At 52.5% G+C, this 14903-nt stretch overlaps 5 protein-coding genes across 5 annotated transcripts; 3 read left to right on the top strand and 2 right to left on the bottom strand.

Annotated features, from left to right (window-relative positions):
- Positions 1–4447: 4447 nt before the first annotated feature.
- On the top strand, positions 4448–5564 carry CORC01_13141 (zinc-binding dehydrogenase; the record flags this gene model as incomplete). The annotated part of the gene is made up of 3 exons (XM_022624758.1): positions 4448–4460; positions 4531–4892; positions 4944–5564. 3 exons carry the CDS (start codon positions 4448–4450, stop codon positions 5562–5564), a joined length of 996 nt encoding a protein of 331 aa, XP_022468717.1.
- A 1182-nt stretch (positions 5565–6746) lies between these two features.
- Positions 6747–8441, top strand: CORC01_13142 (uncharacterized protein; the record flags this gene model as incomplete). The annotated part of the gene is made up of 7 exons (XM_022624759.1): positions 6747–6839; positions 6920–7055; positions 7117–7298; positions 7366–7402; positions 7461–7528; positions 7599–7984; positions 8042–8441. The coding sequence occupies 7 exons, from the start codon at positions 6747–6749 to the stop codon at positions 8439–8441; spliced, it is 1302 nt and encodes a 433-aa protein (XP_022468718.1).
- Positions 8442–8631: 190 nt separating this feature from the next.
- CORC01_13143 (dienelactone hydrolase) lies at positions 8632–9838 on the bottom strand (the record flags this gene model as incomplete). The annotated part of the gene is made up of 4 exons (XM_022624760.1): positions 8632–8726; positions 8786–9476; positions 9545–9594; positions 9649–9838. The coding sequence occupies 4 exons, from the start codon at positions 9836–9838 to the stop codon at positions 8632–8634; spliced, it is 1026 nt and encodes a 341-aa protein (XP_022468719.1).
- A 552-nt stretch (positions 9839–10390) lies between these two features.
- Positions 10391–12396, top strand: CORC01_13144 (replication factor-a protein 1; the record flags this gene model as incomplete). Its single annotated transcript, XM_022624761.1, has 4 exons — positions 10391–10428; positions 10490–10744; positions 10809–12245; positions 12300–12396. The coding sequence occupies 4 exons, from the start codon at positions 10391–10393 to the stop codon at positions 12394–12396; spliced, it is 1827 nt and encodes a 608-aa protein (XP_022468720.1).
- A 542-nt stretch (positions 12397–12938) lies between these two features.
- On the bottom strand, positions 12939–14509 carry CORC01_13145 (COP9 signalosome complex subunit 3; the record flags this gene model as incomplete). The annotated part of the gene is made up of 3 exons (XM_022624762.1): positions 12939–14036; positions 14095–14304; positions 14360–14509. The coding sequence occupies 3 exons, from the start codon at positions 14507–14509 to the stop codon at positions 12939–12941; spliced, it is 1458 nt and encodes a 485-aa protein (XP_022468721.1).
- Positions 14510–14903: the final 394 nt, after the last annotated feature.

Here is a 14903-nt window from a genome sequence, read left to right on the forward strand (position 1 = left end):
AAAGCAAAAGAGAAGTCGAATAGACTGGCTAGAAGTTGATTCCAAGGCGGTACGTATCCTCGAAAATGGCTAAGTCTGGGTGGAAGCGGGATGAAATCAAGGGGGTGTGTGAAAGAGGATGGCATGGTACCGTATCCGTTCCTTAGGATATGCACACAAAGGGGACAGACCTTGAAGCGTGGGAATTGAGGTGTGGGATTCATTTATCTTTTGCCCCACTCGGACCCGAGTGACCACTCAGAGTGGGCATTACTACCGGTACCTAGGGAGTCACGAGTGTACGAATGCTGTGTACCGTAGAGCCACGAGATGACTGACCAGCAAGCGCTTGCTTTGCCTAATCTGATCATTCGTTGTTCATCTGTGTTTTGCTTCATCATTGTTGTTCGGAAACACCCTTTGGAAACTCCTTGCGTGCGAATCGGTCCTTGATCCTAATCGCGACCGATTGAACCGCTCCGAAACTGCAAGGAGTTCGGACGAGAGATGAGATGACTCTAGCCCACCTCAAGAAACAGAGTCAAGGTAAGCTTGAGTAATTTCAGCGGGTCAATCAACCATCAACCAGCGGCCGGGCTGCCAATGGACGTACGGATACATGTACGCATCGCTCTTTCCGACATGCCGGTCGATCCCACACTTGCTCAAGGGCGGGGAGGGGAGTCTTGGCTTGACGCGCAGCCGTGATCCGAGATTCCAGGCCGCCTTCCGTCTGCCAGCTTGGCCAGCTTGGCCAGTCGTACTCCGTATCTTCCTTACATTTGATTGTACGAAGTAAGACGCTCTGCCAGACCCTTGTCGTGATCTTCGCAGTAGTCGAGCGGACGCGCCATGCATTCAGACCTATTTGCCAACTCACTTGTGACCGCGGCAGCCGGTGCTGACGGCTGACCGACCGGTGTCACCAGCCGAGTGCCAATCAAGTCAGGATTCAGGAACAAAACCTGGCGCTAATGCAGGTACCATGCAACGTCCAAGTCGACAAAGTCCGCCTGGGATGGGTGGACGGGTTTGCTGTTCCAGACTCCCAGTGCGCGGCCTGATCCCAAGGCGACAAAAATAAAGTAGCCGAGACTCCGTAAGAGAGTCGTCTTTCGAGGGCCTTGTCGAGAGCCGTGGCTTGCGTCCTGTCCGAAAGACGAACATGCTTGAGACTTCCGCGAGCCTGCTCCACGCCCTGTTGGCGACCGTGGAAAAGTGAAGACGGAAGATATAGGGCGACGATAGGGTAATTTCCGGAAAATTGGCCGTTTAAGAGCTTTAATTGGATCAAATGGGATAGATCCACAAAAATCTCGCCTATTTGGGTAAGAAACACTGGCTGCTATTATCTGCCTCAAGTACCTAAGTGGTGTTGTAGAAGGCGTTCGGGCCCTGCGGGTTCCAACTTGAACCAACTCTGGCTATGACGAGCCATTAATAGGATCTAAAAGTGCGCTCGTTCTTTCTCCAGCGCCAACACCCTTCGCTGCCCATTTTGGGTTGCCAGTTGCCTGTTTCGCCTCTTGCTCGTTCTAGTCAGTTGCCACTTGTCAGTGATACATGATCCTCTTCCCTTCCCTTTGGACCGAGTTACTTTCTGCAAAGCATATCCGAATGATTTGGCAGCTCGGTCAAACATGTCGAAGGAATATCTCCCAAGATCGCCCCCACCGTTACCCGCCGCTGAGGAGAACACCGGACGGATCTCGCGTCAGATGAAAGCTCCATTTTTAGCCACAGTTTGTCCGAGGGTCACGCTCTCAGACAAAAACACAGGACGACGACCAAAGTGTCAAAACATTGGATGGCCGGCCTCGGATCTGCCCTGAAGCAAAGGGAAACTTCAGGTCCTTCGTCTAGGTCCATCTGGGTCAATGTCATGCCGGCAACTTGCTGTGTAGACGTGCCAGGGCAAGACAGGCACGACAGGGTTCCTCCAGGTTTCCCGCACATGTCAGTTAGAGTATCATCATAGGGACAGGGGAGCATTCGAGAGGCCACACCCAAAGGTCCCCGGGGTCCCAGCACCCTCCCGTGCGACTCTTCTAGAGCTTCGGTCCTCCGCCGTTTGAGTTCAAGTCTTTGCGTTCAGCGGAGACATGCTATGTTAATCGCTCGGAGTATCCGTAGATCAGCGTCGATCATCGTCTGTCACCGTATCGAGATCCTGGAAACTGCGCCCAACTTCTCCACGGTCCCCGAACAACGTCAATATTTACATCGCTTGCCAGGAAAGACGCCCTCCTAAGAATCTCCTGGCCTGAAGAGCGCCCGCTTGAATACGATCAAGTACGAGTGACTGTCTCTGCGAGGCCTTGTTCTTCCTTCTCCCATTGTATTCTACCTTCCAGTCAAGGAGAAAGTGGACAAGAAACAATCCTGGCGCCCATAGGCAGGATAACGTCCGTTCTGTTGTCGACAATTCCCCACGGCGCAGCCGCGAATATGGATATGTCTACTGTGTTCGTAAGGCGCTGCCCATTGGCAAAGAGCTCCTCTAGCTTTCTCTCCAGGAACCACCAACTGGCTCGCCCGACTCATCTGTGGCGGCACCTCCACAACTAACCCCTCGTTCGGTTCAGCCCAACCTAGAGCTCTACCAAGACATTTCTAGCGAGCTGTTTTCCGCAGGAACTGCAAGCTTTGCCTAGACGGGCACATTCACCGTCAACGATCTAGAAGGCTTGCAGCGGGTCTGCCTGCCCCGGCCGCCTCCAGCGGTGGTGTGTTGGTCTGTGCAGCAATCAGGCCGGCCACCTACGCCAATCCGGGGTGTTGCAGTACTGCCTGAACATCATTTAATTTCCACAAAACACAGACCTTGAACAACTCAACAACAATTGGGACGGTTGACCGATCTTCATCCTTCCACCCCCCCCCCCCCACTTCCTTCTACTTGTCCTCGTTCTTTCACTCTCACATTGGATGGGACGAGATGATTTGTGACTGTACCTGAAGCCTACATATTTTTTTTGCTGCTTCTTGTTATGTTGAGGGTCTCGGGAGTCAATTGACTCGAACAAGTTCACCAAAGAGGTATTCAGACGCGAACTAGCCAGCGCTCATCGTATCAAGTTTTGTGCTCAGCTTTCTGGGCCATTCGACTCGCTGACATTCCTCTGGATTGTCCACGGACACTTCAGTGTCTTTACTAATCCAGCTTTACGATTCATGCTCCCAGAAGTACGCCATCTCCGAGACCACTTCGACCTATCAACGTTAGCTTGGCCACCTTCCCCGTGGGACACACAAGGCTGTCAAGATCTGGAGAACCACCCGGTGGCTCGGGATTTCTGGAACTAATAGCCCAGTTTGTGGATTTCGACTTATGTTGGCCATAAGCTCTCTTCCAGGACAGATGACAATCTCAAAATTGTTAGGCTCGCACGCCCGGTGACGCCGAACGCAGTTCGAGGATAGAAATGTCTAACCCTCGAGTGGCCTTCCTTGGATCGTGAAAATTCACAAACCTGTGTGGGCTTGGGAACTAAATGTTGGAGAGGGTTGAGCGTGAAGTGAGGGGCGGTTGTCATCGCTCGACCTCGGCGTCGGAGGTTTTGGTTCGAAACCGCCTCGAGAATTACTCAGCGCTCGACGGGTGTGCCTTGGATAGACAGAAACATTTCAGTCGACGTAGGCCATTCGCTGAGTACTTTCTTGCAAGACTTGACACCATGGTCCTTACTAAATCCAATTTGCTGTCAACGTTATAACGAGCTCGACGTTCTCGAAATCACAATTAGTCAGGGAAGAATAAGCACAGGTCGATAGTCGCTTCCGCCCCACGAGATACGATCCGTGGCGAGGAACGTGGACGCCCGATTGTCTAACCTACAGGAAGGGCACGTACGATCATCCCAGACTTCCTCTCCAACCAGTCTGGCATAGCTGAGGAGTTGGGGTTTAGGGACTCTTAAATAAATGTTTCGAAGAGCTATTGCGCTGCCGGACGATGCCATTGGCATTAGAGCGCGCTGGGACTGTGGCAATGTGAATCAACTTTAAGGTTAGTTGAGAAGCCTACCACACAAGAGAACTGACATCAAACTGGCATGACCATAATACCCTTCAGAAACTGGGAGGACACCTCAGAAACCCGGAAATCAACGTGAACGAGGCCATTGCTCTTAGCTGAAGTTTGAGCTATAATAACCGTATCTACGCTATTGCGAAACCCCATATCAGCACGAAGGTCTGATGAAGAGAATGTTCAACGATTGGAAACCTAAGTGGACACGGCACGGGAATACTGGAGCCGGCCACGGAGCGGCACGGGGGTGCCCGAGTGGATTAGTCATTGGGCCCGGATGCACGTCATTGAGGGGAACCAAACGGGGACCTCGATGAGACTTCATGCTTTTCAACTGCTAGCAAATTCCTGGATTCTTTAAAACCCAACTTTCTAAGTGCACTTTTCTCAAATTCGAGATTTTTTGTCAGAATTTCCAGCAGAATGGCCTTAACAATGAGAGCGGTTGGTCCGTCAAACATGCCTTCTTACCTTGTGTGGCGGAATCCCAAGAGCAACTGGCTTACAAATACAAACAGACATCAAGGACGGCAAAGGTCCCAAGGAGAACCTGTTCATCAATGCCGATACTCCAAAGCCCACGGCGGGCGACGGCGAGGCCCTGGTCAAGATCAAGGCCTTTGGCATCAACCGCATGGACCAAATCCAACGTCTTGGCTTGTACCCGCTTCCGCCTCAGGCGCCCAAGACCCTGGGAGTCGAGTTCAGCGGGACTATCGAAACGTTTGGCGAGGGCGACCACGGCAATTTCAAGGCTGGAGATGAGGTGTTTGGTCTCGCGTACGGTGGCGCATACGCCGAGTACATCGCCGTCAATAGCAAGATGCTGTTGCACAAGCCCGATTTCCTGTCCTGGGAGCAGGCCGCTGGTATCCCAGAGGTGCGCATAAATCCCATCCATGGCAGTCGCCAAAGCTGACAAAGATTCCAGACCTGGATCACTGCCACGCAAGCCTTATTCCTCGTGGGCGAGTTCTCGAAGGGCAAATCCGTCCTCTGGCATGCGGGTGCCTCTGGCGTCTCCATCGCGGGCATCCAGTTGGCTAAGGACGCGGGCGCGTCTGCCGTCTATGCGACGGCCGGTTCCAAGGAGAAGTGCGACTTCGTCGTCAACGAGATTGGCGCCACGGCGGCCTTCAACTACAAGGAGGGCGACTGGGCCGAGAAGGTCAAGGAAGTGACGGGCGGCAAGGGCGTGGATGTGATTGTCGACTTTGTCGGGGGTGGCTACTTCCAGAAGAACCTTGACGTCGCAGCGAGGGATGCGCGTATCGTCCTGCTCGGCCTGTTGGGCGGGCCCAACATTGAGGGGGCCAACATTGGGCCTCTACTGTACAAGAGGATCAGGCTCGAGGGCAGCACGTTGCGGAGCAGGGATGTTGAGTATCAGGGCAAGTTGAGGGACCGGTTGGAGGAGTATGTGCCGGATTTCAAGACGGGGAAGCTCAAGGTCGTCATTGACACGGTGCTCCCATGGGAAAAGGTACAGGAGGCTCACGCGCTGTTGGAGGCGAACAAGAACTCGGGCAAGATTATCTGTACTATTTCTTAGAGGGAGCAACGGATTACTGAAACGAGCCGGTTCCAAGGTCTAGGACTCTATCAACGAGTCGGAACAGGTGATGCTGATGCCTAGAGCATTTGTTCAGCCATCTATGTGGTGCAAAGTCACGGAATTTCAACATTTTCATCCGCGTAATGCTGCTGTTTTTGAAGATTTCTAGTAACCAGGAGCGCCTAGACGGACCGAGTTGGCCACCACGGCGACTTAGCCCTTCGGCCTTTCGGCCTTTCTTAAAAGCAGGGTCGCCGTGGGCATCGGGGGTCTAGACAAGGAAAACCTCACTCGATTCCGCCACCCGTTGCTGACTTGGTTCATCACATTCCAGTTGAGCATGTGCCCATCTCAGCCACGGCGTCGTCGCTGATTGGTGAAATGATCAACCGTTACTCATCATCTACCGGCTACCTCAAGCCCGGCTCTTGCTGAGCTATTTGCGAGGATTTGCATGGGCGAAGTTCGATCCGGAGACGGGGGATGAGAGTTCAAAGGAGGGCTGACTGCTCGCGGCAAACCTGGCTTGCGACCAGTTGGTCCGGAAGAGGGGCCGCGCGGGTGGGACATGCCGAGGTCCAGCTTTCTGATTTGGTCTTTCCCGATCTTTAGCGGGATCGTATCTGTTTGCGGGCGCAACGCAATCCCGTGAGACATTCCAAGACTTGACGATGAGAGCAACCTTCCCTAGCTTTGAAGCAAACCGCAACTCTGGCAACAGACTGGTCTCCTTCCCTAGCATTGTCCTTCCTTCTTCGGGGCCGCTCTGGAATTTCTACAGAATCGTCCTTTCTCCTCCGTTTTGGCTGAAACAGTGAAACGATTGGGGGCATATGGCGATATGCTCCACGCCGCTAACGTGCCCTATTCCAAAGTCAGAGGCAGCTGTGGCCTGGCTGGATCAAAAGTTCAAAGGAAAAACTGTGCCAACGCCGTCTTTGGGGTACCCGTCTGGGGGCCTCGCACATCGCTGTTGAGATGGCCCTTGGCTATGCCCACTGGGTACCGATTCTGTTATCTACACAAAGAGAAGCAATAACTTGACGTGGGGACCCCCTCCTCTTACATTCTCCCACCGGCACGATCCTCCCAGCGCTTCCTCCTGTTCTGGCCGTTCCTTGAAGTTGATGTGCGATTCGCGGACTTGTGTGTATTGTTCGCTGTCAGAGGAGTCCCAAAATGTTGACTCTGCGGTTCATCGTCGCCGTTGGAGCTTCGTTCCTCTTGAGTCTCGCTGACGCGCAGTCGTTGGCAGACGCTCCACAGTGCTCTGTAAGTATACATTTTTATTCTGCTAGTCGTTGGATTAGGTTCATAGTACCCGCCGTTGAAAAAGCTAATGGTGGATCTAGACAACATGTCTTGTACAAGCAATGAGCCAGCCTGCATTTGCAAATCAATCACAGGCTCAATTATGTGTCGATGAAGGCTTCAACAACTTCGTCGGAGGTTGTGTGCAACAAGCATGTAGCGTGGTCGAGTCCCTGAGTGAGTGCAATGCTATCTCCCACCGGAAAACGACTTGTCTAACGAGATGTTTTATCTGCAGCCTTTGTCAACATCACAAGAACCGCATGTGGATTCCCTTTCTCGGACTATCGCAAGGGGTCGAAGGCGACCAGTCTCGGCATGTTCATACTCGCGTCTGCCTTCTTTGCATGCAGAATTGTTATTAAAGTCATGGGGTACACTCCGTGGGGAGCTGATGATAGTTTGTTGGTACTTGCGTTTGTGAGTGTACCATATTTACAAATTACCTCTGATTCTTATGTCAAGTTGACTAACTCCGGCCATTTAGGCCGCCCTGATTCCTTTCACTGTTCTTATACAGTACAGTAAGTCATGACTCCGAGGAATCTGTATGAGCGACGGATGGCTAACCTTGTCTCACAGTGATACCGCAAGGCCTGGGACTTGACATATGGGTTCTTCACGACTACCAAATCACTACCTTCCTCAGGGTAAGTATCACTAGGACCCACCGATGGCTCTGCGGAAAGTTTCCATTGACCATGTACTCACATTTTGCAGTACCTCCTAATGGTCCAGACGCTTTACATCTTCATCCTCACCATTATAAAGGCGTCCATTCTTCTATTTTTTCTACGCATCTTCCCGGAAAAGAAGTTCAGGATCGCCGTATGGTGCGCACTGGCCTACGATCTCTTCGTGGGTTTCATATTCATCGTCTTTAGCTTCGTCCAGAGACAGCCTACATGGCTCATCTGGGAGGGCTGGCGCGACAAGGAGCCCCGCGGTGTCATTCTGGATCTCAATAAAATGGGCTTGGTGCATGGCGGCATGAACATTGCGCTCGATATCTGGATGCTGATTCTACCCCTGACACAGCTCTACAAACTTAACCTTAAGATGAAGAAGAAGCTTGGAATCATGGCCATGTTCAGTGTGGGTATCTTGTGAGTGGACCCCGAGGTCGTCAATTGTTAGGGCTGCGAACACTGACCCAGATGCAGCCTCACCGTTGTTAGCATCATACGCCTTCACAGCTTAATACCATTTGCGACATCAGCAAATGCGACAGCCGACGCGCGCGGGACGACGATCTGGTCTGCCATCGAGATCTGCACCGGCATAGTGGTGGCCTGCATGCCAAATGCGCGACAGATCTTGCGCGAGGCTGGCCGGCAGATCAAGAATGCGTCATTGAGTCTCACGAATAGGACGCATAGCACGAATTCGGGGTCGCAGCGAATCTTCCAAGACCAGTCGCTCGAGTTGCGTGTGGCAGTCAACTCTCGGGGTCCCATTTCAGCGCCGACGCCGACGGACAAAAGCAGCTATAGCTCTACTACTCCATTTGACTTTGGGAGAAAGAACTCGAGCTTTACCAGCGACGCAGAGACGGCAACATAAAACTTGATGTCGCATACTTAGCATGTTGTGAGGGAAGCGTTGTCAGGAGAGCTTGTAATATTGATATAATGACCCCTAGGGCCGTAAGGAAAGCTCCTATAAAGCACTGATATCATAGAAACTTGCAAGTTGGAATCCCATAACAGAAGCAGAGGCCATGAAAAGCAGACGAAGGCGGTCTTTGCTGTTCTCAGTGTTCCTTGATCCACTTCAACATTTGCTCGTATGCGGTACTCTGAGCATCCTTGATGGATGTGTCCTGATATTCGCCAACTACGGCGAAACCTATTGGAGGAGGTTAGCATTCATTCAGCGCTTTTTGTGGGCAGAGCATTGGGCTTTACCATGCGGCACGCCAGGGTAGACCTGAACCTCGTGTTCAAGGTTTGCCTTTGACATGACGTCCTCGCCATGTGTTCTGACCTCCTCAGGGAACAGAGGATCATTCTCGACGCAGACTAAAGATATAGGGACTTTAACGCCCGTGAAGTCATCAGGGGTGACAGATGCACCGTGTGCTATCGCGCCGACCTTGATAAAGGGGCCACTCTTGACTTCGCCAGCCTCAGCGTCAGCGAGTCCTGGACCCCCCGTCGCGACCTTCTTGTCTGAACCCAGGTGTAGGATATATCGACCTCCGATGCAGTAACCGACAGCATAGATCCCGTCGCCGTTCTTCACAGCATCGGCAAACTTCTCCTTGGAGCCTTCAATGGCCTTATAGAGAATTGGTAGAACCTTCTCCTCTGTGTGTCTCGCCAACCACATATCGATCTGGAAACTCTTGGCCGTCTCAACGATCTTCAACTTGAATGTGTCTAGGAATGATCCGGTGTCCTCGCTGCTGGCAATGGTCGATGAGTTGGGCGCCGCATCGCCGTTGAAGAGATCGGGCATGACCACCACGAAGCCCTCGCTGGCAAATTTATCGGCTTGAAGCTGGTTGTTTGTAGACTTGAGACCCGTGCCTCCCGTCAGGAGGAGAAGAAGCCTGGCTGGCGCATGAGGGTAGTCGGCAGGTTTCGAGATGTAGACCTGGCTTGATTCAACAACTAATCGTGGTCGCGATACGGTCGCGATCGCGAAACAGGTAATCTACTCACGTCGACATCATTGATCTTGATGATCTCACCTGTGGAGGACTTGCCTGACGCTGTTTCGAGTTAGTCCTGCGTAAATGACTAAGAGTCTCATCGGGAGCACTTACGAGTCGGTCTGTCGGACACACAGTGTTCGCTGTGCTCTCCAGCGCCTCCCGTAGTGGTCGTAGGGCTGATGGATTGAGCTGGAGTGTCGGCGGCAGAAGTGCTCTCGGTCACGGGCTCAGTGACGATGGTCGTCTCGGCGGCATTGCTCTCGGGAGCTTTCGTCGCAATGATGGGGTCGATCTGGGTCATCGTGTAGAGCGGGGATATGGGTATCTGTGCGGAGCACGGCAGTTCGAGGCGAATAGGTCTTTGGGACAGAAAAAGATCGGTAGTAGTGCAGACAGATGTCACGACGTTGATGTAAGCTCAGAGATTCGCGATGTGTAATGTCAACCCGGAACTCTGTCTCCCTTGGCGCAGCGTTTGGTCCAAATCTGTAGTAAGTACGTGTACATAACACCACCAGGGATGACGTCTCAGCTTGATGCTTGTAGCTGCCCCGCGTGAAGTGCCTTAAACTGACATTGTAGCTGCCACCTAAAGTACGTACCTGGCTCTCATCTTTCCCCACACTGGAACCAGACGACACAGGCAGACAGGCCACCACCGGGCATGTGAGAAAGAGCGGGCAGAGACTAATTAAACAGCTTACCTAACGGAAGGGAAGGACCCCGCCAAAAGCCATTAAACGCGTCGACGCGCTTTCCTCTCCATCTCGCGAAGAACTTGCCGCAACCTCCCAAATCCTCCACTTCAGCCAACAAACTCGCATACGATACTACGTCTTCGACCACCTTCAAGATGGATGTTGAATCAAAGATTACCAAAGGTGCCTTGGAGTGAGTGCTTGAATATTGTCTATCCACCTAACCTTTTTTCGCACTGACTGAGCACCCGCAGCGCCATCTTCAACGACCCCGAAGGTGCCAACACGAAATTCCCGGTCCCCGTACTTCAATGCCTGCAGATCAAGCCTTTGGCCGCACAAGCAGGAGGCAACGCTGAGAGATACCGTATTGTTCTCAGTGATGTGAGCAACTATGTTCAGTGCATGCTGGCAACACAGGTCAACCACGTTGTCCACGACAACAAGTTGGTCAGAAATTGCATCGTGCGCATTACTCAGTACCAAGCGAACTCTGTGAAGGGGAAGAAGTATGTGGTTCCTTGCCTTCTTCTGACCAAGTTTCTCGAGAGAAATGGTCTAACTCTTCACTAGCATCCTGATTATCCTCGGTCTCGAGGTAATCGAGCAGTTCGGCACACCAGACAAGCTCGGCGAACCCCAAGCCTTCGAGGCGAAGCCTCCCGCAGCAGCGAACACGACCATCGGCGGACAGAACTTCTACGGCGTCAAGCAAGAGGAGACAAAGCCCAAACCCCAGCCTCAATCGATACCCACGCGCTCCGCTGGAGGTGCAACCGGCCAGCACGGAAGCAACAACATATATCCTATCGAAGCCCTATCCCCCTACGCTCACAAGTGGACCATCAAGGCTCGCGTCACGCAAAAGTCGGACATTCGGACATGGCACAAACCCAGTGGTGAGGGAAAGTTGTTCAGTGTCAACCTGCTCGATGAAAGTGGCGAGATCAAGGCAACCGGTTTCAACGACCAGTGCGACCAATACTACGATCTGCTCCAGGAGGGAGGTGTCTACTACATCTCTAACCCTTGCAAAGTTCAGCTTGCGAAGAAGCAATTCACAAACCTGCCGAACGACTACGAGCTCACTTTCGAGCGCGATACAATAATTGAGAAGGCAGAGGATCAGAGCAGTGTGCCGCAGGTGCGGTTCAATTTCTGCAATATTCAAGAGCTCCAGGAAGTCGAGAAGGATGCCACTGTTGACGTTATTGGCGTCCTGAAGGAGGTCGCTGAGGTGTCCCAAATCGTCTCCAAATCAACTGGCAAGCCTTACGAGAAGCGGGAGCTCACGCTGGTCGATGACACCAACTACTCTGTTCGCGTCACCATCTGGGGCAAGAGCGCTACTAACTTTGACGCCAAACCCGAGTCCGTGGTGGCCTTCAAGGGTACTAAGGTATCTGACTTTGGTGGTCGCAGTCTCAGCTTGCTTTCATCCGGTACAATGTCCATTGACCCCGATATTCCTGATGCCCACCGTCTGAAGGGCTGGTATGACTCGTCTGGTCGCAATGATACCTTCAGCAGTCACAACAACATGGCCAGCATGGGCAACGCTACTGGTCGCAAGGACCAGGACAAGTCCATTATCCAGGTGAAGGAGGAGAACTTGGGTATGGAGAACCAAGACTACTTCAATCTCAAGGCCACCATCGTCTACATCAAGCAGGAGAACTTTGCGTATCCCGCATGCAGCAACGAGGGCTGTAACAAGAAGGTGACTGACATGGGCGATGGCACCTGGCGCTGCGAGAAGTGCGATGTTGCCCACCCGAAGCCTGAGTATCGTTATATCATGTCTATTAATGTGTGCGATCACACCAACCAGCTGTGGCTCAGCTGCTTTGATGACGTCGGCCGCGTTATCATGGGCATGTCGGCGGACGATCTCATGGCTTTACGTGAGGAGGATGACACGAAGATGGCACAGGCGTTTGAGCAAGCGAACTGTACCAAGTTGAACTTCCGATGCCGTGCAAAGATGGACACCTTCGGCGAAGCTCAGAGGTATGATCTCTCGCATTGACCGCAGCTGGTTTTCAAAGTATTAACTTCTTGCAGGGTACGCTACCAGGTCCTGAGTGCCGGACAAATCGACTACAAGGCCGAAGGAGCCAAGCTTGCGGATCTCATCAAGCAGTTTGGTATCAGCTCGTAAATATGCTGGGAAGGGGGCACTGATGTATGTGTATTTTATGATGGAAAGACAGCCTATGCATCCGCGTGAAGAATCCTACTTAGAAGGAAGAGACGTTGGTGATTCAAAATTTGACGAGCTACGAGGCAAAAGAGCGCAGGTCACATAGTGGCAACCGAACAATATTTTGAGGAGAAAGTGGTACTGGCGGAAGAAATTGCCATATTTGCCTTTTTCTTCTTGGTTCTCTACCTAATCTACCAGTCATTCCCGAGAATTCGGGCTCTTGCAATTCTGATAATGTCGCAAATGCCTCTTGTTGGCAACCAAAGCAATGTCCCTTATGAACCTGATCTCATAACGCCGGCCTGATGCCCCCAAGTCAAGTGATTGTCTCAACCCATGCCGAGGTTAAGTCTTATGCAGCATCGTGTGTCGCTCTTTCGTCATGAAAAGACTCGTTTCGCTCCCGTCCCTATCCCGTGCCTTCGTTACTTCGTGAAAGAGGCGCGAACGATGGGCAGATGATCATTGCCGAAGGATGACCACCCGGGAAAACTGTTCTAAGGATGCTGGATACCCGTCATGAGATCCTCGTCCTCAATGGAAGCGTCGAAGCCGAACTCTGTGTTTTGTGACTGAAGGCCATCCTTATCTTGGCGCTTTTGCTCACGAATGATGTGCTTGGCGTAGTCCTTTGAGGCTGCAAGACGGGCATCGCTAACCTCGGCGAACTTGTTTAACGTCTTGATACGCGCGTCGTCGGTGATCTTCTTTTGGTACTCGGTGTATTCAATTTCAGTGTCACGCGGGAGGAAGGTGAGGCATTTGACGCCATCAGGGCTGACCTCCAGCGATCCTTGAAGCATACCGATGGTCACCATGTCCTGCAGGAGTTGCTCTACCCCCTCGTCAGTCTCGAGGTTCAGGGCTGTCTCTGCGCTGAGCGTCTGTTGACGGATTTCCGGCACGCTAATCTTGTGATACACATCGGCGAGACCAAGAATTTGCCACTTTTGGTACGCCGTCACGACCGCCTTGACTAGCTCAGTAGTTCCGTCGGCAGCCCACGTCTCGACGCCTTTCTCAACCGCACCTTTGAGCTGTTCCACGTTGGTAGTTGAGAAGAGGCCCGCGAGATCCGTATAGAGCTTCGACAGAGCCGCGAAAGCCTTCTGAGCGCTTGAGCTGATTTGGCTCGGCAGAGGCGGTGTGTACCCGAGAGCCAAGAGACCAGTGAGAACCCAGCGCTTATGTGAGTCAGTCATCAACTTGCTCACAGAGGTTTCTCTTGATGGCCAAGAGATGATTCTCTGGTAGGCTTTGTGCGCCTGCGCCCATCTGAGCTCCTTCGTGAAAATCAGAGCACTGAGGTACTCGTGCTCCATAACACCCTCACGGGTCAAGTATTCGGTGAGATGTGTAGTGGGGCTGATGTAGGCGGGAGGTGAGGCTGTCAGATCGCAGAGGTAGGTTGGACGAGACTGATCCTTCATTCCAGGAAGAAACACCCATGGCTTCTCGAGTAATGGTAGCACTTCGTCGTAATTCGTAGTCTCGTAGGCTAGCTTGACCACAGCGAGGTGGAGGCTCGTGAGCACGGCGGATTCGGGATCGAGCAGCCTCAATGCGGCAACAGCGATCTCAACGGACTGGCGCGCCTGCCAAGGGATCATTCAATCAGTCAAGATCATCAATCAGGCCTTGAAGATTCTTTACCTGGAAGAATTTGCATTCCACTACATCCTTCACCAGGTCGGAGAAGACGTCACCAACGTAGCGTATCTGCCGGGCGTCGAATGACAGCAGGAACCGAGCGACGTATTCTCGGAAGGCATCGATCGGAAGGGGCAGGGAGCTCTCCTCCACATGCTTGAGGGTGTTCAGAATTGCAAGGTGGGAGATGGAGTGGTCGGCCGGGTGGACGATCTGTGGTATAGCGGTTAGCAGCAACAAACCACCAAAGGTGGGGGGACCGACAGACCTCGAGCAGTTGCGGCGCGTTGGCTATGACGGCCGGCGCCTGGTCCTTGAATAGACGAGTAATCTTCGTAATGTGATTCTTGATAGTCTTGTCGTAAACCTCGTCCGTCTCGCACTTCTCGCGCTCGAAGTAGAGAAGAACGTCTTCCATCTTGCCGGCGATTCGGGCGCCTAGCCGGACCAAAAAGCGACGAGCTTTAGCTCCGTTGGTTGTGACAGCAGCAGCAACAGTCGTGGAAACTTGAATGCGAAGCTTGGGCTTGGGTCGACGCTATTTAAATTCGACGAGGTGTGGAATGTGGGAAGGTTTGATGTGTTGGGGAGGTTGAGAAAAGGTCGCAAAACCAGGTCACAACTCGGCGTGGTCCTGAGCTCAAGGCTTCTTGATGATGATGAAGCTTAAGCCTACCTAACGTGCCCAGGTACCAGCATGCCTAGGTTGTACCACTGATCCATTGTGGGGGTTGTTGGTCTGTGCCCACTGCCATGTGCAGCCAGGAAGTTCAAGTCGTTTAATCTTCGGCTATACATATTACCAACTTGCG

This window comes from Colletotrichum orchidophilum, assembly GCF_001831195.1.
Source record: "Colletotrichum orchidophilum strain IMI 309357 chromosome Unknown Scaffold_180.1, whole genome shotgun sequence".
In the NCBI taxonomy this organism is placed as follows: Eukaryota; Fungi; Ascomycota; class Sordariomycetes; order Glomerellales; family Glomerellaceae; genus Colletotrichum; species Colletotrichum orchidophilum.